Here is a 22518-nt window from a genome sequence, read left to right on the forward strand (position 1 = left end):
AGAGCTTATTGATATTTATATTGGGCATATATGCCCAACTGTATCCATTTTATTTAAAAACAAACAAACAAAAAACTACTTTGAAACTTATGTAAAGGCAGGAGAAATCTTAGCAAATTTTGTTTGTGGAAGAGTGAATTAATAAAGAGATTTCCACATTGACTTTTCTTAGTATCCCAAGGTGTTGCTTTCACAGTGAAACCCCTTTCCTATATCCCACTAACATATCACCTTAAAAGAAATTTTTAGAGAAGTGCCACTTCAAGTTATGTGCTGAGAAGAAACAACAGCTTTCCCCTGTTGCCTCCCCAACATAATTGTGGAAATTTTGGTTCCAAAGGATTGACTGAGTTCCTTGGGACATTGTTAGAAAGAGAATGGGCTGAGATGATACCTCAGCATTCTAACTCAAAAGAGCCTGTGCTGCAATTTTTCTCCTAGGAAGGTTATAACATATATGAAACAGATGTGGATCAAAATAAAAGAATGGAAAAATAAATAGTAGGTTCTGAAGGGAGGCAACTACATTTTTACCACCAGCTGAAAGATTGCTTTCTGTGGAAAATGATGTTTTGGGTTTGGGATCAACAAATTCCCTATTCCTCTGGAAACAGGGACTTGTTGTATAACTAAAAAGTGTGTCCACATTTACTTGAAATAGTTACCTCCACTGGACCACTAAATTATGAAAATATTAAACCTATAATATAGGTTACGTGGAATGGAGTTCACTAAAGTTTGTACTATAACTAGGGAACAGTTTATGAGAGAGATAATATTCGTGAAAAATATGTTAGTTTGAGAAGCAGAGAGGAGGAGTTCAGTTTCCTTAAAGGGATTTCAGTTATGGGGTAAATCAGTGGTATAGGCCTAGAATTGGGACTAATCATAACAATAAAAGTTAACATTTACATACATTATTTACTTTAAACCTCAGTATATCACTATGATGCAGATACTATGATTATATTAATTTTATATATAAGGAGATTGAGACTTGAAAGTTTGCTCAAGGTCAAATGAATTAATGGCAAACTGGAAGTTGCCAGAGTCTGAGTTTGTAACCACTGTGCTGATTTCTCTTGCTCCTCTTAGTGTGGCTTGGTTTGGTTTGAGAAGCAATTGAAGCACTTGGCCCAACCAAATCAGAAAATAATCAGAAATAAAAATGGATACAAAGAGTGGGGTCCTATTTTTTAGGAACTTGAATGGTAGATAAGTTAAGATTTAACCTAATCTGAAGTAGACAGTCTTGGAACACTCTAGAGCAGGAGAGTAACCTAATACCAAGAACAACAAAGATTTAAGAAAGCCACGTTGCATAGTAATCTAGCTATGAGGGTATTTCTGTCATCACAGTACCCCTGAGAGGTCAAGCTGTTAATCCCAGTTGAAGGTGAGCAGAGTGCAGTCTAATGACATCTACGTAATCCAAAAGCAGTCAGGTTGTAGTCTAGGCACTCTAGGGTCACTCTCCTTCAGTGGCTTGTGCTGTGTCCCTTGGGTGACATGGCCTCTGCTGTGCAGAACTTTGCACATAGTAGTTGCTTCTCAAATTTTACTATTTCTCCTCTCACCTTAGCCTTTTTTCTGGGCCTTTTGCTGGGTGCAGGATATATAAAAATAAGGCATGATCTTGGTCTTTTAGAAGCTCACAGGCCAACAGGGGAGACAAACAAAATCAAACTGTCCTGTGGAATTGAGTGCCAAAATAGAGGTGGAATTGGAGCACAGAAGGACTCTTCCTGCCTTTCCTTCTCTCTGTGCCATGTGTTCTTTTCTCTCTCCTCCTTTTCTCCTTCTCATGTGCTCCCATTGTTTCCAGCTCTCAAGTGTGAAGCTCTGTCTTCTGAAACAGTTCTCTTCAAATTGCCAAGAAAGAATCTTCAAAGCTTACAGTGTACATTACTATTGATTTGTTGAAGCATTTTTTACTTTAATGTTTACTTATATAGTATTTAAAACATTTTTTTTATCAGGAAATAAATCAATAAGTAGTAGGGTGAATACAAATATTCACCTCAATGATTAATTATCTTCCATTAGACATTATGTCTAGAAGTGATTGATTATATTAAAAGTTTTTTGTGACTATAACTTAAAAAAAAATGCACAGAGAATCCTTTTGAAATCTGTGGTAGTGGGGAGGTAGTTTAAGTTAAAACATTACTTACAACATTTTTTCAGAACTATGACTTAATCCAGCGTCTGAATACTACATATTTAGTGTTTAGTATCTTACTTCACAACTATAAATAAGTCAATATGCAATACTTAAATTAGTTTAATTCAGGAATCATTACAATTTTGTAAATTTAAAACATTGTGCAGAATATTTGTATTTTAACCCTTTGAGTGCCATGCATAATTCGAAATTTGGATCAACATGAGAAAAAGTTATATCAATATATAACCTGAGCTACAAAAAAAGAGAACAAAACATAAAATACGAATTATTCTATTGTTATTTACATTTATAGCCATCGAAAAAGGAGTTGCTGGGAGCGATGCTGGCACTTTTGGGAAAACTTGTCAATGTTGTTCACAGAGACATTGGCACTCAAAGGGTTAAAAATGATTTTGTCTCTGGTTACTTCACCCAATTTTTCTGGACCATGTAATATTAATCATACACAATAAAAAAACCTATGTGTTAAGGCCAACATTACTGATGTTGTTTGTATTCTTATTAAAACAAACAAAAAACAAAAAAAGGAAGTTATTGGAGGTGATGGAGATGGTTATTACCTTGATTGTGGTGATGGTAACATGAGTGAATAAATATGTCCAAACTTACCGAGTTGTATATGTTAATTATGTGCAGTTTTTTGCAAACTTAATAAAGAAAAGACGAGCATTGTAGTTTTTTGAAACAGTCTTGGACAGTAATCAAATATCAAATTCATAGAATAAATGATGGTACTTCAAGTAGATGATGGTACCACAATTATCCCAGAACGAAGTGCTCTTGTTCTTGGAGTGTCTGTGTGTGATTTTTTTGTTTTTTGTTTTTTTAATCTCTAGTTGTTTTCAAGGATAGAACCTTTTAAAATAAAATGTAGTCTTTCGCAGTTATACTCGTCACACTTAAATGTCCAAAGAAAATCAGTTTACTGAGAGGGAAGAGAATATGAAATTATTAACTGTTTTTCTTTTCTTTCTACTCCAGAGTGCCTATTGTTAAACCACAAGTGGCTAACTGGGAGCTTTCAATAAAATTGAATGATGAAGTTCATACTGTTGTAGCATCAAACAGTGGGAAAACATTCTCTGTGAGTTTTCTTTTTTCTCTCTTTCTTTTTTTGGGGGGGGGGCAAGGGAAATAATCTTGAAAATTTCTATGAATATTTACAACAATTTTTAACTTCTTCAGTGATTCTCATCTTTTGAATTTATTTGTTTGAATATGTTTGTTTCATCTTCTTTATGAAGCTGAATGTAAACACTTTTTTTCCTCTTATGGTAATTAGGAAATACATTTCTAGATTTAGCCACATTCTAAACCCAACTCCTGATACCTGATTCATTTTTCTTTTGTTATTGAGATACTTTTAGCTTTGTTATAGAGAAGAGCATCTTTAATAATTTCAAAAGTGTGATAGCTGTGGTAGGTAACCTTTTTTAAAAAATGATAATCTGAAGCCTCATATAACATTTTCTTTTGATTTCATATTGTGAGACATTCTTGAGGCTAAATTTACCTTATGGTGACATTTCTTTTATTTTGAAGAACTTAAAACCCTTGGGTAATATCCATGACAGAACTGCTTTCGTTTAATTTGTGTCTGTACTGAATAATGTTGCAATAAGATTTAGTGTTTGCACTATGGTATGAAGTTACTGTTTTAGATTTTGTCCTTTTTTAAAGTTTCAGCAGAAACCTAGAGACTACTATATAGGCAGTATAATAAATATTACATAAATTTACATTCCTTTTCTCAAGGCTAAGTTGCATTGAAATATTTTGTTTTGGGGGAAAATTACTTTTTATCAAAAGATTTAAACAGTCCATAGCCTGTGTGGCTCAGTTGATTGGAGCACATCGTCCCATAACTGAAGGGTTGAGGGTTCAATTCCTGGTCAGGGTACAAACCTAGGTTGCAGGTTCCATTTCCGCTCTGGGTGTGTATGATTTCCCAGTTGGGGTGCATACAAGAGGCAACCAATTGAGGTTTCTCTCTCCCATTGATGTGTCTATCTCCCTTTCTCTCTCTAGAAGCAATGAAAAAATGTCCTCTGGTGAGGAGTCAAATAAAAAGATTTTAAACAGGATGTGAAAATCACAATGATACAATTTCACTGAAATAAGACCTGCTGAGACTAAGTGCATGGCAGTTTCTTGATCTCAACTAGAAAATGCCAGAAGTAAAGACTTAATGAGGATTCATTTATTCAACAGATACTTAGAATATGCTAGCTATGTGCTAGATATAAATGCTAAGCTGTTGCACTGGGGAAGCTGATGCTCTTGTGTAGTAGAGTCACAAGTAAATGAGATTACTTCATGAATTAATGGTAGTCTCCTTCGTTCTCTTTAAATTTTATGATTCATTCTGTATACCAAAATTGCTAAAGTATTCGTTCTAAAAGATGTTTCACTCAACTCTCTTAAAATGAAAGCTTTGGTGGAGTTGTCTTATGATACATTTTGTGATGAACTTAGGTGATTTTTTAGGTTCCTCCTTTCTATGTGATTGTTTTAAAGAGTAGCTTTGTAAGTGGACAGTAGCAAATTATGTGTATTATAGAGATATATTTGGCAGCCGTCCGTCTCGAGAGACGATGGTGTAGCTTCTTAAGAGTCTATCTGCACCGCTGAGAATGGCTGTGCAGTCCGACTCGGGAGTGACACGGTATCTGTCTCCTCCCGTGTTGAATCGACATCTTGCGATGACGCTGGAGTGTCCTCGCCAGTGAAGCTGAAGCTACAGAGCCTGGGCAGGGTGATATGGAGGGTCTGCTGTTGCCCATGCAGCAGACCCCCCCTCTCTTCGCAGCTGAAGGGTCCAAGGGAAAGACGGAGTCAATACAGCTTGGCTTCAGGTGCGCTGCAGGAGTTGCCGGTGTTGACTACAACGTCATACCGCCTTAGGGACTCCGGCTCCGGATTTTCTGTCGGGGTTTACTCCCTTAGCCTTTCCCCTGAAGAGGTATGCCGCAAGGCAGCGGAGGTTTTTTGGAGTCAGAGTTTTCCTTCTCTGATGTGCCCTGACTGGAAGATCGAACCAGCGACACTTAGCTCGCAGGCCGACGCTCAATCCACTGAGCCAAACCAGCCAGGGTAGTATTATAGAGAGTATTAATATTATTATGTGGCATTTTCCTGGGGGAATGTTAACTTTACAAAAATGTAGACTTTAGCATATTCTGTCTTAAGTTACCACTGTAGTGGTAATCTGATACCTCAACACTATTTTTCTAAGCAGTGCCTTGCCTTAATAAGAAAACTGCCTGGGTTACTTCTTAGAACTGTTATTTCTCTATGCTTGTTTAGATTCCATGTTGGAAAACTAGAGGTCATTGGCCTGAGAGATCAAGTGGTGTCTGAATCTTTACCTCCTGTTTCACTTTTTAGCTCATGAGGAAAGTCGGGTTATTTTAAAAACATCAAAATTAATGCATTACAAATTTCCCTGAAAAATATCTACCTTGATATGTAGTATCAAAAACTACTTCTCATATTTATTGGCTTAACTACTATCAGAAGCATCAAAGCTATTGAAAAGAGAGTATTCCTGATAGTATATTTCTTTTTTCCTAAGCATATTTGTATTGAGCTTCATTTGACACCAGTATTATGAAAGAAGTTAATTTGAATTATGTGGAGTAAGTAAATGCTCATTGGTATGAAGATTTTGATAGTGCCGAACCCTTGCTTTTAGGTTCTCAGAGGGGAGAACTGTGACTGTTTACTTGGTTTTCTAGATTACCTACTGCCACATCAAGAAAACATGAATTCTCCTAGAGGCAACAGTATGGATTAATGACCCCAGAGGTGGTAGAGGAAAAGTTGTATTTGCTTAGCCTTCAGTAATGTTTCTGATACCCAATGTTTTCACACTTCTTTTATTTAATTAAAAATGTTTAAGTTATAAGATATTTCAAATTAGGAAAGCACAACAAATGTACAAATCTTCTATGGTTTCCTATTAAAAAAGAAAAAAAATGTAGATACAGCTAAATCCCTTCTTTGCATCATTGCATGTCTGCCCTCTTACTCCCTAGAGATGAGAGCTATCCTGAAGGTACTGTTTGTCCTTCTTGTACATGTTGTTACACTTTCAGTATGTATATATGTGCCATAATAACAGTGAAAAATAAAATTGTGAAAATATAAGTACTGAATTGTACCATTTATATAGAATTTTAAAATATACAAAGCAAAAACAATTCCATTTACAATAGCATAAAAAAGAATAAGATACTTAGGAATAAACTTACCTTTGGAGGAGAAAGACTTGTACACTGGAAAGTACAGTGCACTAGAAACTACAAAATGTTGCTGAAAGAAATTAAAGAAGGTACAAATAGATGGAATGCCAATGCATGTTAATGGATTGGAAGACTTAATGTTGTTATAATATCAATACTACCCAAAACAATCTACAGATTCAAGACAATCCTTATCAAAATCCTAGTGGAGTTTTGCAGAAATAGAAACAACCCCCCCCCCCAATTCATATTGAATCTCAAGGTACCCCTAATAGCCTTTTTTTTTTTTAATGAGAACAAAGTTGGAAAGCTCACACTTTCCAATTTCAAAACTTAAAACAAAACTAAAGTAATCAAAACAGTGTTGTACTAGAATAACACAGACACATAGACCAATGGAGTAGACTTGAAAGCCCAGAAATAAACCCTTGGTTATATGGTCAAATGATTTTGATCAGTGGCCAAAACCACTCAATGGGACAGGTCAGTCTTTTCAACAAATAGTGCTAGGGAAGTGGGGTTGTGGGGCTAGGTGAAAAAGGTGAAGGGATTGAGCAAATAAATAGATAGGTAAAACAAAAAATGAAATTGGATTCTACCTTAAAGCATATATAAAATTAACTAAACATGTATTAAAGATGTAAATGTAAGAGCTAAAGCTATAAAACTCATAGAAGACATGGGAAAAGCCTTATGACATTGGGTTTGATCATCGTTTCTTGAAAATGACATTAAAAGCCCAGTCAGCAAAAGCAAAATAAAGGTAAATTAGTCTACATCAAAATGTAAAACTTTTGTGTATCAAAGGACACAATCAACAGGATAAAAATCTAATCATTAGCGAAATGCAAATCAAACCACAATTGAACACTAACTAGCCTTTAGGGTAGCTGCTATCAAACAACCTCCAGAAAATAATAAGTGTTGACGATGATGTGGAGAAATTGGAGCCCTTGTGAACTGTTAGTTGGCATATGAAATGGTGCAGCTACTGTGGAAAATTGTGGTTTTTCAAAAAATTAAAGTTAAAATTACCATATTCCACTGCTGAATATCAAAAGAAAAAAAATGGAAGCAGGACCTTGAGTGATATTTGCTTACCCATATTCAGCAACATTATTCACAATAGCCAAGAGATGGAAGTAACCCAAATGTCCATTGATAAATGAATGGATAAACAAAATGTGATATGAACACATAGTGGAATATTCATCCTTAAAAAAGAAAGAAAATTCTGACACATGCTACAACATGAATGACATTATACTAAGTAAAATAAACCAGTCACAAAAGAGTAGTTCAAAATCAGAGTCAGAAAATAGAATGACGTTTGCCAGAGGCTGGGATGAGTGGGGCGTGGGGAATTGCTATTTAAAGGATATAGACTTGCAGTTTTGCATGATGAAAAGAATTCTGGAGATGGATTGATGATGATGCTAGCAGGTAGCCCAAAAGTGTGTGTATATTTAATACCACTGAACTGTATACTTGAAAACGGTTAAGATGGTAAATTTTATTTTATATAAAAAATTTAAAAATTCACAAACCAATGCAAATTAGTATTTTTAATGAAACTTTAAAAAGCAGTGAGGATAGAACTTTTAAGGAAATGAAGAAAGCGTGGTAGAACTAAAAGTTAAATGAAGAAGTAGTAGAAGAGATGTAATGTTTTATATTTTAAGTCTTTATGCTGATCTGAATGCACGTGTCAGAATGAATGGATTAAAAATTAAGTATAAAACCTGGTAAACACAAAGTTGGAATATTATTTAGTTTATGAAGATTATAAACTCAAAACTGATATCTGTTTATATTTAATCCTTTTAAGTATATTTTATTGATTATGTTGTTACAGTAGTCCCAATTTTTTTGCCCTTTGTTACCCTCTTCCCAGTACCCACCTTTCCTCCAGCAGTCCCATCCCCCTTAGTTCATGTCCATGGGTTGTGCATAAAAGTTCTTTGACTTTACCCTTTCCTATATTATTAACTTCCCCCTGTCTATTTTGTACCAACCAATTATACATCTTAATCTGTGCATCATTTCCCCATTTCTCTCCCTTGCCCCTCCCAGCTGATAACACTCCAAATGATCCCGATACCTATGATTCTGTTTCTATTCTGGTTTGCTTAGTTGGATTTTGTTTTTATGTTTTAGATTCAGTTGTTGATACTTGTGAGTTTTTTGTCATTTTAGTGTTCTTAATTTTGATCTTCTTTTTCTTAAGTAAATCCCTTTGACATTTCATATAATAACGGCTTGGTATTGATGAACCATTTTAGCTTTACCTTGTCTGGGAAGCACTTCGTCTGCCCTTCCATTCTAAATGATAGCTTTGCTGGATAGAGTAATCTTGGTTGTAGGTCCTTGCTTTTCATCACCTTGAATACTTCTTACCAGTCCCTTCTTGCCTGCAAAGTTTCTTTTGAGAAATCAGCCGAGAGTCTTATAGGCACTCCTTTGTTGGTAACTCGCTGCTTTTCAGATTCTCTCTTTATCTTTCACTTTTGGCATTTTAATTATCATGTATCTTGGCGTGGTCCTCCTTGGGTCTAGCTTGTTTGGGACTCTGCTTCCTGGACTTGTATGTCTATTTCCTTCACCAAATTTGGGAAGTTTTCCTTCATTATTTTCTCACATAAGCTTTCAATTTCTTGCTCTTGCTCTTCCTCTTCTCCTTCTGGCACCCCTATGATACGGATGTTGGCACTTTTAAAGTTGTCCCAGAGGTTCCTAAGCCTCTCCTCATTTTTTTCAATTCTTGTTTTCTCATTCTGTACTGGTTGAATGTTTATTTCTTTCTTGTGTTCCAAATCATTGATTTGAACCCCAGTTTCCTTCCCTTCACCATTGGTTTCATATGGATTTTTCTTCATTTCACTCAGCATAGCCTTCACTTCTTCCCTGATGCATTTGCAGTACTCAGAATATCTGTCAAGCCTGTTAGCATCTTTATCGCCAGTGTTTTGAACTCTGCATTTATTAGGTTGGCTATCTCCTCATCGCTTAGTTCTCCCACTGAAACCTTGATTCATTCCCCCTTTTGGGCCATACTTCTTTGTCTCCTCATCTTGACAGGCTCCTGTGTTTATTTCCTTCTGTGCCTTAGGTAGAGCTGTCGCTCCTGTTACATTGTAAGGGGCAGAGCCTTAGGTATTCATCAGTACAGTATGACCCATTTCACCACGTTGTACTGTTGTATGTGGAGCAGGGGTCTGACAGGGAACAATGCTGTATGCTCAGCACTGGGCCCTTTTGCAGGCACTTCTCCCACTTTCATATGGGACTGGCACCTCTCTAGCTGTTGCTCTGGGTGTCGTTCCCAGAGTGGGTGGGTCTGCGGACATTCTAGGACTGTGGGGACCCTTTAAACAAGCAGACTCTGATGAGAGACCAGCAGTTTATTCCTCAGCCTCAAACCCCACTGGTTTGCACAGTTAGAATCAATGAGACTCGATATTCCCTGGCACTGAGATAGTGAATTGTGCGGTCTGGTCTGGAGCTGGGAATGCTCCCCAAGTGTCCCTCCCCACTTTTTAAAACCTGTGACTGTACTTTCTGCTGGCTCGCTGCTGCCAACGCTGCTGCTGCCTCCACACCACATTCTCTCTGCCTTGGCTCCATCCCTCCTATCTGCCTGGATGAGTTATTTCTTCTTTATATCTTTGTTTGCTGGACTTCCATGCAGTTTGAGGTAGCTGTATTCCTTCTTATTTGTGGAAGGAGACTCGAGTGTCTGTCTAGTCCTCCATCTTGGCCGGAAATGTGATATCTGTTTATATTATTTATACAACCCTCTTTGGGTGTTCAAGAAGGTATCTGTTTCTCTTTTCTTTGCATAATATGAAACTGGTCACAATAGTTCATGATAAATGAAAAGGCTAATGCATTTGTTGTCTTAAAGATGACAAAGGACTAAATTCATACAGAAGAGAGTTCACTTCAAAGAAAAATGTCAGAATACTCTTGATATGAAGAAAATTAGCTTAGGAATTCAGCCTATTCAAAGATGGGAAAACAGGTACTGTACATGCACTTAAACTTAGTTTTGCCTGATACTTCATGTTAACTACTAATAAGCCATAAAACACTTACAGATCATACTAGATACCAATTGTTATATACAATGAGCCACAAAGAGAAAAATTTTTAACTTTTTAACTACTTCTTAAGAATAACCACAATTCTTAAGACTATTGATTTTTGTCGTTCCAATATAGTTTTTGTGCTAATGGTTAAAAAGAAAACTGTCAATGATCAATAGTAACATTTAGTAGGAAAGTGATTTTTTCAGTTTTTAAAAGACTCATTTCACTTCATGTTCCTAAAGAGATTTTTTTTTGCTTTTTATATAAAAATGAAAACCTAACTTTTTGATAGCTATAAAACTTTGCCACAATTTTAAATTACAGAGTCTTCTTGTTGTTCCAATTTCAAGTAAGTTATATATTGATAAAATTTATATTAAAGTTAAATAGTAGCCCTGGTTGGTGCAGCTTAGTGGATGGAGTGCTGGCCTATGAACTGAAAGGTCGCCAGTTCAATTCCCAGTCAGGGCACATGCCTGGGTTGCAGGCTAAGCCCCCAGTTGGGGGCAGGCAAGAGGCAGCCCATCAATGTGTCTCTCATATATTGATGTTTCTCTCCCTCTCCTTCTTCCTCCCTTCCCCTCTCTCTAAAAGTTAATAAAGTCTTAAAAAAAATTTTTTTTAAATTTATTGGCAGAGATCACTTATTCAGCAGCATTTCTGGTGAAAATTATAAAAATCACTATTCACAAATCACATGTTGTTGTATGTCAAAAGTCCTAAGAAATTCAATGAGAAGGTTTTAAAATTAATAAATAAGATTATCAAGTGTAAGGAATGCAAAATAAATAAAAATCAGTTATAGTTTTATTAACTTGCAATTAACAATCCAAATATAGAATTATTAAAATTCTGCTAACAAGAGCATCAAAAGAATATAATACTTAGAGTAAATTTAACTAAAGAAATGCAAAACTTACATTGTGAAAACTACAGAAAGAAATTAAATGAAATCCAAATAAAGAGAAGGCATTTCACATTCTAAATTGAAAAACTTAATGCTGTTAAGATGGCATTACTTCCCAAATTGTTATTCAGATTCAGTGCAATTCTTATTCAAATCCAGACTTTATTTTTGTCAGAAATTGACAAGCTGATAACTAAATTCGTATGGAAACAAGGGATCCAGAATAGTCAAAACAATCTTGAAAAAAGAACAAAGTTGGAGAACTCACATTTGCCCCTTTCAAAACTTGCTAGAAAACTATCTTGTAATCAAGACAGTGTAGTACTTCCATAAAGATAAACAAGGGTTAATAGAATAGAATTGAGAGTCCAGAAATAAACCCATCAATGTATTTTTTGAAAAGATTTTATTTATTTTTAGTGAGAGGGGAAGGGAGGGAGAAAGAGAGGGAGAGAAACACCAATGTGTGATTGCCTCTTGTGCACCCCCATATGGGGATCTGGCCCGCAACCCAGGCATGTGCCCTGGCTGGGAATTGAACTGGTGACCCTTTGTTTTGCAGGCCAGCGCTCAATCTACTGAGCCACACCGGCGAGGGCCCATCAATATATTTTTCACAAAGATGTCAAGATAAATCAATGAGGGAAATTATAGTCTTTTTAACAACTGTTGGTAGAACAACTGGGTAGCCACATATAAAAGAATGAAGTTGGATCCCTATCTCATATTGAGTTTATATAACATAAATAATCTCAAATGGATAAAAGATTTAAATATAAAAGATAAAACAAATAAAACTTATAAGAAGACATAGTTTGTTGAAAAATCAGACATCTTCTATGGATAACTTTAAATTCTTATTATGGAAGTATATGCTTGCTTAATTTTATTATTGCTTTCCATAAACAGGAGGGTGAGAAAAGGATTTTTCTGTCTTGTTCTAGTTGCATTGTTGTTTTTGATACTTATTTTAGCTTACTCAAAATTATTTTCATAAAGCAATATATTACTTTGGGCAGTTTTATTAAAATATGTGCCTTACCCCTAGCACTATACTTTATAAACATTATCTCTAAATGAGATAGTAGTAACCTGGAAGGTAGATGTTACTAGCCGAGTTTATGGATGAGTTTGGAAATTGAGGCAAAAGAGCTGAAGTCACAAATCTTGTAACTATAGAATCTAAGATTAAACCCAGGTCAGTGTGATTCTAAGGCACAAAAACTAATTAATACCCCTTTGTATCTAACTTTACAAAGTAGTTTTGCTAGACAAAATTCTTAGAAATAGTAGCACTGTTTTGGAAAATTAGCTCTGTAAGATTGTGGATAAATCATTGTTAATACAAGCCATAATACATTTATTTCTAACCAGAATACTTATGTTACATGATAAAAACAGTTTTTTTGTGATGTGTTGAAAGTTAAGTTTCCAGTCATAGAATTTAGTGGGATCATGGAAGGCATCACAAGAACCTGAATAAATCACAAAAAAAATTTACACAATATTATGTATACAATGTACTCACTTTTAAGAAGTACACAATTAGACCTAATAGTAGATGATAGAAAGCATTTTTAGTATCTTATTACCTGTTGCAGATGTTAATGTATTTTTCATATTGGTGTTAAAATTTAAAATACTGATTTTTTTTTTACAGTTGTCCCATTCTTCCCCCATTGCTCTCCCCCACCCCGCCCACCCCTTCTCCCACAATCATATCCCACCCAGTTGTCCATGTCCATGAGTCATTTATACATGTTCTTTGACTAAACCCTTCCCTTCCTTATTCCCCTTCTCTCCCTCCCCCCTCTTCCCTATTGACTGCTATTCTGCTCTTGGTCCTATTTAGTTCGTTTGTTTATGTTGTTCTTTAGTTTCCTGTATTATGTGATATCATATGGTATTTTTCTTTCTTTGCCTGGCTTATTTCACTAAGCATAATTCTCTCTAGTTCCATCCATGTTGTCGCAAATGACAGGAGTTCCTTCTTTCTTTCTACTGCATAGTATTCCATTGTGTAAATGTACCACAGTTTTTTGATCCACTCATCTACAGATGGGAACTTAGGCTGTTTCCACTACTTAGCTATTGTAAACAGGGCTGCTATGAACATAGGGGTGCATAAGTTTTTTTGAATTAGTGTTTTAGGATTTTTTGGGTATAATCCTAGCAGTGGAATCGCTGGTTCAAAAGGCATTTCCATTTTTAGTTTTTTGAGATAATTTTATACTGTTTTCCATAGTGGCTGTACCAGTCTGCATTCCCACCAACAGTGCAGTAGGGTTCTCATTTCATCCTCACCAGCACTTGTTGTTTGTTGATTTGTTGATGATGGCCATTCTGACTGGTATAAAGTGGTATCTCATTGTGGTTAAAATACTGATTTTTTTAATAGTGATTTTACAGTTTTACACAATAACATTTTTTTAGAGTAACACAAGGTTTGATAGATAAGATTCTGCATCTAAAAGAGTTTGTGCTTTCATTTTATTTTCTTAATAATATTCATTTTGGTTGAGGTAAAATTCTCTCATTTTTAGATGCTTGTGGTGCAGGAAAGGAAATGTTTCGTAGTATTCGTATTATTGAAATTACCACCCTATATTTTTCTTCTCAAAGAAAGACTATGGTGATGAACATGAGAATGAAAAATAATAATTACATATGGGTGCATAAGAAATAATTATATGTGCATTGTTTGAGATTTTATTTGTCAAATATAGGCAACTTTTTGTGTTCTAGATTTTTTTACTAAAAACATTCCACAAATTTATTTTCATATTGAAAGAGCAATTTGCAAATGCGTTTTAAGTAGATATATAAAAGTATTTTTATTTTATTTTTTTAGGTATATTTTATTAATGATATTGTCACAATAGTTCCATTTTTTCCCTTTGCTCCCTCCCGCACAGCACCCCCCTCCCTCCGAAATCCCCCCCCCCAACATACACACACAAGTCCATGTCCATGGGTCACATATACAAGTTCTCCAGTTTCTCCCTTTCCTATATTATTATTTTTTAAAATTAATTAATTTTTAATAACAAAAAAATAAAAATCCCCCCCTCTCAGACTTGAGACCCTTTATAATCTTATAGAGGACAATGGGCAATGGTCTCATGCTCTTCTAGCTGCTTCAAGCTGGGCGTGGTCATCGTCCTACCTACCCTTGGGTCCAGAATTTTCTAGTAAGAGTGGAGTTGTTGAGGGGAGGGTGACCTTCCCACATGGAGAAGGTTCTTGCAGACTCCAGGTTAGTTGGCTCTCCCCGGACAATGGCATGCTTGGTTTAATAGACTGGCATCCTTGTTGTATTCTAGGGGCAACAGATTTGGCAACAGTGTTAAAAGACATCATTCAGTCCATAAGCACTAGATGACAAAAGGCAGGGATAAATTTTTCAATGTCCCCCATTAGAGAAAAAAGAAGGGCTTCTTTGGAGGAAGGTGTGCCAGGCACGTCATACCTGTCCAAAACCCTTTGCCCACTATACTTAATTTGGGCTGAGGAGAATATTTTAGGTTTCCCCCCTCTCGGACCTCTGAGTCCTTTCTGTCCAAGCCATTAGGATAGAAAAGAGAAACTCGTTTTAAGGTGAAGCCCACAGGCCACCCCATGCTTCACCAACTCAGCCACTTAGTTCATCCAAACCGTTCAGTCTCAGGAGGCAGCGATGCAGACAGGATTAAGTGAGGCCTATACGTACAGACAGTTACTCAGGTAATGAGATCCTAGGCTTATGCCCTTTGAAAACAGAAAACACATGTTAATTTATGTATCATAACCAACAAACCAGTCTCTAAACCTGTAAGCCTGTCTTATTGGAAAGACATCCAGTTGCAAGGCATTCGACATTCTTCTTGCCTGTAAATTAAGCATCTTTGATAATGCCACAGACCTAGTTTAACTTACAAATGAAAGGAAACTTAAAATGAAAAGAAACTTTAATGATGGTTAGCTGCACTACTTTATAGTCTACCACCGAGCATTGTGATTTTCCTTGGATCACGATTTTTCTCCTTAAGATTACCCTCCTTGTCATTAAAGGGACAGCATTAGGTCCATTTTTATCCATTTTTAATTTATTCTGTTCATTTGCATAAGCACAACAAGAGCAGCAAATGATCACTTATGATCTTTAAGTCCGCTTTACTGGAACTTACACAAGTAACATTTAAGGTGACCTTCAGGGCACAGAAGCTAAGCCACATACCTTCCATTCAGCATTGTCTGTAAACACCTGTCTTGTCCAAGTCCTTCAGGTTTTCCATTGTGCTTTAAGGTCACTTCTAGCCATCTTTCAGGAAAGCAACCTTCATTCCTTCCCTGGAAAGATTGACATGGACTGCACATACAACTTAGGTACCAGGCCTTTTTCCTCATGGGCTTTTATCAACTTCAAAGGTCAACTTTAGTTCCTCAGGGCTTTTTGGTAACAACCAGATCCCAAGCATGTTTCCTTTAGGCATGACAACCAGTTAAAGTCTTTGTCAACAAAACCTCTATTTACAACTGGTCTTATTAGTTTCATGCAAAGAACCTTATGTCATTACTTACTTCTTCAGGGCGCCAAATTCTGGAGGGATCAGGTAGGGAGAAAATATACAGTGTGAAGGAATATCCTTGTCTTTCTAATGTTCACTAGAATTGCATTTCCATTCTTTATATCCCCCCACCCCCGCACTAAAAATTGTTTGTTTTTCTATTACATTTGCCCCACTTCTTTTTTTTTTCCCTATGGCTTTTCCGCACCCTGCCCACCCTTTCTCCCACAGTCATTCCCCACCCAGTTGTCCATGTCCATGGGTCATTTATTCATGTTCTTTGACTAGACCCTTCCCCTTCTCTCCCTCCCCCCTCCCCCCTGGTCTTTGTTAGTCTACACCTTGTTTATATACCTCTGGTTCTATTTTGCTCATTTGTTTGTGCTGTTCATTAGTCTCCTGTAATAGGTGATAGCACAAGGTATTTTTCTTTTCGTTGCCTGTCTTATTTCGCTAAGCGTAATTCTCTCTAGTTCCATCCATGTTGTTGCAAATGGTAGAAGTTTCTTCTTTCTTTCTGCTACGTAGTACTCCATTGTGTAAATGTACCACAGTCTTTTGATCATCTCGTCTACAGATGGGCACTTAGGTTGTTTCCAGCATTTGGCTATTGTAAATAGTGCTGCTATGAACATAGGGGTGCATAGGTTCTTTTGAATTGGTGTTTCAGGATTTTTCGGATATATCCCTAGCAATGGAATTATTGGTTCAAAAGGCAGTTCCATTTTTAGTTTTTTGAGGAAATTCTAAACTGTTTTCCATAGTGGCTGCAGCAGTCTGCATTCCTACCAGCAGTGTACCAGGGTACCCTTCTCTCTGCATCCTCACCAGCACAAGTCGTTTGTTGATTTGTTGATGGCCATTCTGACTGGTGTGAAGTGGTATCTCATTGTGGTTTTTCTTTGCATCTCTCTGATGGCTAGTGATGTTAAGCATCCTTTCATATGTCTGTGGACCCTCTATATGTCCTCTTTGGAGAACTGTTTGTTCAGATATTTTGCTCATTTTTTAACTGGGTTGTCTGTCTTCTTGGTGTTGAGTCATATAAGTTCTTTATATATTTTGGAGATCAATCCCTTGTCTGAGGTATCATTGGGAAATATATTTTCCCATACGGTTGGTTTCCTTTTCATCTTGCTGATGTTTTCTTTTGCTGAGCAGAAACTCTTTAGTTTGATGTAGACCCATTTGTTTATTTTTTCCTTTATTTCCCTTGACTTAGGAGATATATCAGTGAAAATGTTGCTATGTGGGATATCTGAAATTTTCCTGCCTATGTTTTCCTGTTGGACTTTTATGTTGTCACAGCTTACATTTAAGTCTTTGATCGATCTTGGGTTTATTCTCCTGTATGGTGTAAGTTGGTGGTCTGGTTTCATTTTTTTGCACATCCCTGTCCAGTTCTCCCAACACCATTTGTTAAAGAGGCTCTTTTCACTCCATTTTATGTTCCTTCCCTCTTTGTCAAATATTAGTTGACCATATAGACCTGAGTTCATTTCTGGGCTCTCTATTCTGCTCCATTGGTCTATCTGTCTGTTCTTATGCCAGTACCAGACTGTATAGTATAGTTTGATATCAGCCTGACGAAGACGAATGTTATGGCTCAAGGCACGGGGACTCCCCCATGCATCACCATCGACGGATACACCCTGGAGGTTGTCAACGACTTCACTTACCTCGGGTCCACCATCTCGAGCTCTCTGTCAGTCGACTTGGAGGTCAACCGGAGAATCGCCAGGGCAGCCACAGTTATGGCCAGACTGAACCGGCGAGCGTGGAACAATTCCAGCCTCACTGAGAAAACCAGACTGCGCATCTACCAAGCCTGCGTACTCAGCACTCTCCTCTATGGCAGCGAGACGTGGACCACCTACGCAAGGCACGAAAGGAAACTCAACAGCTTCCACATGAGGTGCCTGCGACGCGTCCTGCATGTCGCCTGGCAGGATAAGGTCCCCAACACCGAGGTGCTGAAGCAAGCCAATATGTGCTGTTTGCATGCAGTTCTTAGCGAGAGACGCCTCAGGTGGCTCGGCCATGTCAAAAGAATGGATGCAGGCCGTATCCCCAAAGACCTCCTCTACGGCGAGCTAGCAGAAGGCAAGAGGATGACAGGGCGCCCAAAACTGCGGTTCAAAGACATCTGCAAAAAGGACATGACACAATGCTCCATCAATCTCAACACATGGGAAGTTCAAGCAGACGACCGCCTAGCCTGGAGGCTCGCGGTCAGGCAAGGTACGTCACGCGCAGAGGCTGCGCGCAACGAGGAGGCGGTCCAGAAAAGATCGAGGCGGAAGCAGCGTCAGCAGCAGCAACAACAGCCATCTGCCTTCACCTGTACCAAGTGCGGCAGGGACTGTCACTCCCGAATCGGACTGCACAGCCATTCTCGGCGGTGCAGATAGACTCTCAGGAAGCTACGCCATCGTCTCTCGAGACGGACGGCTGCCGACGACGACGACGACGACGACGACGACGACGACGACGACGATATCAGGTATTGTGATTCCTCCTGCTGTGTTCTTCTGTCTCAAGATTGCGTTGGCTATTCAGAGTCTATTTTGGTTCCATATAAATTTTTGAAGTATTTGTTCTAGGTCTGTGAAATGTGTCATTGGTATTTTAATAGAAATTGCACTGAATCTATAAATTGCTTTGGGTAGTATGGACATTTTAATGATGTGGATTCTTCCCATCCATGAGCATGGTATATGCTTCCATTTATTTGTATCTTTCTTAATTTCTTTCTTCAGTGTTATGTAGTTTTCTGTGTACAGGTCTTTTACCTCCTTGGTTAAGTTTATTCCTAGGTACTTTATTTTTCTTGTTGCTGTGGTAAATGGGATTTTTCTTTTAGTTTGTATGTCCGATATTTTATTGTTGGTATACAGAAATGCCATCAATTTCTGAATATTGACTTTGTACCCTGCTATTTTGCTGAATTCACTCATTAGGTCTAATAGTTTTTTGTGGAGTCTATAGGGTTTTCTGTGTACACTATCATTGAGTCTTCTGCAAATAATGACAGTTTTACTTCCTCTTATCTAATTTGGATGCCTTTTTTTTTTTTCTTGTCTGATTGCTGTAGCTAGAACTTCCAAGACTATGTTGAATAGGAGTGGGGAGAGTGGACATCCTTGTTTTGTTCCTGACCTCAGGGGGAATGCTTTTATTTTTTGCCCATTGATTATGACGTTAGCTTCAGGTTTCTCATATATGGCCTTTATTATGTTGAGGTATGCTCATTCTGTTCCCATTTTGCTGAGTGTTTCATCATAAATGGGTGTTGTGCTTTGTCAAATGCTTTTTCTGCATCTGTTGATATTATCATGTGTTCTTTGTCTTTCATTTTGTTTATGTGGTGTTATGTTTATTGACTAGTGAATATTAAACCATTTTTGCATCTCTGAGATGAATCCTTCTTGGTCATGGTGTATAATCCTTCTAATGTGTTGTTGGATCCGGTTTGTCTATATTTTGTTGAGAATTTTGGCATGTATGTTCATCAGCGATATTGGCCGGTAGTTTTCTTTTTTTGTTGTGTCTTGACCTGGTTTTGGAATTAGGGTAATACTGGCTTCATAGAACGAGTTTGGGAGTTTTCCCTCTTTTTGGGTTTTTTGGAATAGTCTGAGAAGGATAGGAGTTATTTCTTTCCTAAATGTTTTATAAAATTCACCTGTGAAGCCATTCGGTCCAGGGCTTTTGTGTGTCGGGAGTTTTTTGATGACTGCTTCAGTTTCACTGGTTGTTATTGGTCTAGTCAGGCTTTCTGGTTCTTCTTGATTCAGTTTGGAAGATTATATGTTTCTAGAAATTTGTCCATTTCATCTAGGTTGTCACATTTCTTGTGATACAGTTGTTCATAATAATTTCTTACAATCCTTTGTATTTCTGTGGTATTGGTTGTGATTTCTCCTCTTTCACTTGTGATTTTATTTATTTGGGTCCTCTCTTTTTCTCGATGAGCCTGGCAAAAGGCTTGTCGATTTTGTTTATCTTTTCAGAGAACCAGCTCCTGTTTTTATTGATTTTTTGAATTGTTTGTTTAGTCTCTGTGTCATTTAATTCTGCTCTGATCTTAATGATTTCCTTCCTTCTATTTGCTCTGGGCTTTGTTTATTGTTGTTTCTCTAGTTCTTGTAGCTGTAGGGTTAGGTTTTTTATTAGAGATTCTTCTGTCCTTTTTAGGTGGGCCTGTATTGCTATGAACTTTCCTTTCAGGACAGCTTTTGCTATATCCCATAGATTTTGGGTTGTTGTGTGTTCATTATCATTTGTTTCCAGAAACTTTTTGATTTCTTCCTTGGTGTCATTGTTAACTCATTCATTATTTAATAGCACATATTCATTCTCCATGAATTTGAATGTTTTTGAATTTTTCCTTGAGGTTAATTTCCAGTTTCAAGCCACTGTGATCTGAGAAGATGCTTGATATAATTTTAATGTTCTTGAATTTGTTGAAGCTTGTTTTATGTCCCACCATGTGGTCTCTTTGAAAATGTTCCATGTGCACTTGAAAAGAATGTATATTTTGCTTCTTTGGGGTTAAAAGTTTTATACACATCAACTAAATTCGTTTGATTTAGAGTGTTGTTCAATGCCTCAATATCTTTGGTGTTTCTTTGCTTCAAAGATCTGTCCATTTTTGATAATGGTGTGTTAAAGTTTCCTCTATGAGTGTGTTGTTGTCTATATCCTTCCTGAAGTCTTTCAAAATTTTCCTTATGTATTTGACTGCTTCTGTGTTGGGTGCGTATATGTTTATAAGGGTTATATCTGGTTGATCGATTCCTCATTTAAGTATTATGTAATGTTCTTCTTTGTCTCTTTTTATGGTTTTTGCTGGGAAATCTGTTTTGTCTGTTGTAAGTATTGCTATCCCAGCTTTTTTTTCCATGTTTATTTGCTTGATATACTTTTTTTTTTCATTCCTTCACTTTCAGTATGTGTAAATCTTTTGTTTTGAGGTGTGTCTCTAGTTAACAGCATATATGTGGGGCATTTTTCATATCAATTCTGCTAAATTATGTCTTTTAATTGGAGCATTTAATCCATTTACATTTAAGGTTATTATGACAGGTATTTATTTATTTCCCTTTGAACTTGTGTTCCTCTCCTTCCCTTTCTTCCCTTCTTTTTCTTAAAGCATTCCCTTTAGCATCTCTTGCAATGCTTGTTTGGTGGAGATGTATTCTTTTAGTCTTCCTTTGTCTTGAGAAACTCCTTATTTCACCTTTCATTTTGAATGAGAGCCTTGCTGGGTAGAGTATTCTTGGTTGTAGGCCTTTGTTTTTTATTGCTTGAATTATTTTTTGCCATTCCCTTCTGGCTTGTAGTGTTTCTGTTGAGAAGTCAGTTGATAGCCTTTTCAGAGTTCCCTTGTGTGTTATTTTCTGTTTTTCTCTTGCTGCTTTTAGGATTCTCGCTGTGTCTTTGAATGTTGCCATTTTAATTATGATGTGTCTTGGAGTGGGCCTTTTTGGGTTCATCTTTATGGGGACCCTCTGTGCTTTCTGGATTTGCCTGACTTCTTCTCTTATCAGGTTAGGAAAATTTTCTATCATTACTTTTTCAATCAGGTTTTCTATCCCTTTTTCCTCCTCTTCTCCTTCTTGTATCCGTATGATTCTATTGTTGTTTTGCCTCATGTTGTCTTGCAGTTCTCTTAAACTCTTTTCATTCTTTTTAAATCTTTTTTCATTTTGTTTTATTGTCTGGGAATTTTTTTCTACATTGTCCTGTAACTCACTGATCTGATCTTCTGCTTCGTTTAGCCTGCTTTTGATTGATTCTACTGTGTTCTTCAATTCAGAGATAGCATTCTTCATTTCTTCCTGGTTCTAATTAATAGTTTCTATCTTCTTTTTTATGCTGGTGTAGTTCTCCGAAGGTTCCTTGTAGCTTCCCTGCAATTCTTTGTGGTTTCCTTGGAGTTGTTGGTAATTTCCCGGAGTTTGTCATAGTTTTCTTTGAGGTTGTCAAGGTCATTGAGCTTCTTAATAACAATTTTTTTGAATTCCATGTCTGATGGTTGGCTTATGTTTATTCTATCTACCTCTCTTCTGGGGAATTCCTATTTTTCTTTCATTGGGAGGTTGTTTCTGTGTCTCCCCATGTTGAATTCTTCTTGTTTGTTTTTGTTTATTAGATGTGTCTGCTTTGATTTCCCACTTTCATGATATGAGATTCTTTATAGGAGACCTGCAGGATTCAGTGGTACAGTCTCTTTGATCTTTTGTGCCTGATGCTCTTGTGTTGCCCTTTATGTCGTTTGTTTAAGCTGTCTGGTTGTATTTCAGTTACTCTTTGGTGGGTCCTTTCCTCTGGCTAGTTGATTGAGAGTTACTCTGCCCACCTTGTCTTGAGTTATTTTGTTAAGATGCTGTTGTAACATAAGCACACAACCCAGGCAAGAAACCCATGCCCTCCAAAATATCCCCCAACCACAATCCCACTATCGGCGGCAAACGAGCCAATATTAATATAAATGTAGAGAGATTATAGGAGAAACAGATAGGAGTTGTTTTCAATGAAA

At 37.0% G+C, this 22518-nt stretch overlaps 1 protein-coding gene across 4 annotated transcripts in view; it reads left to right on the top strand.

The window, feature by feature from the left end:
- PCCA (propionyl-CoA carboxylase subunit alpha) overlaps positions 1-22518 on the top strand; it is a 510516-nt gene that overhangs the window by 340840 nt on the left and 147158 nt on the right. For all 4 annotated transcript variants that reach the window (XM_090258653.1, XM_090258654.1, XM_090258655.1 and 1 more), the window contains exon 19: positions 3170-3272. In XM_090258653.1, coding sequence (XP_090114779.1) covers positions 3170-3272 — 103 coding nt within the window. The remainder of the gene's footprint in view (positions 1-3169; positions 3273-22518) is intronic.

Source organism: Furipterus horrens, unplaced genomic scaffold (genome assembly GCF_987537825.1).
Source record: "Furipterus horrens unplaced genomic scaffold, mFurHor1.1.pri manual_scaffold_12, whole genome shotgun sequence".
Taxonomy (NCBI): domain Eukaryota; kingdom Metazoa; phylum Chordata; class Mammalia; order Chiroptera; family Furipteridae; genus Furipterus; species Furipterus horrens.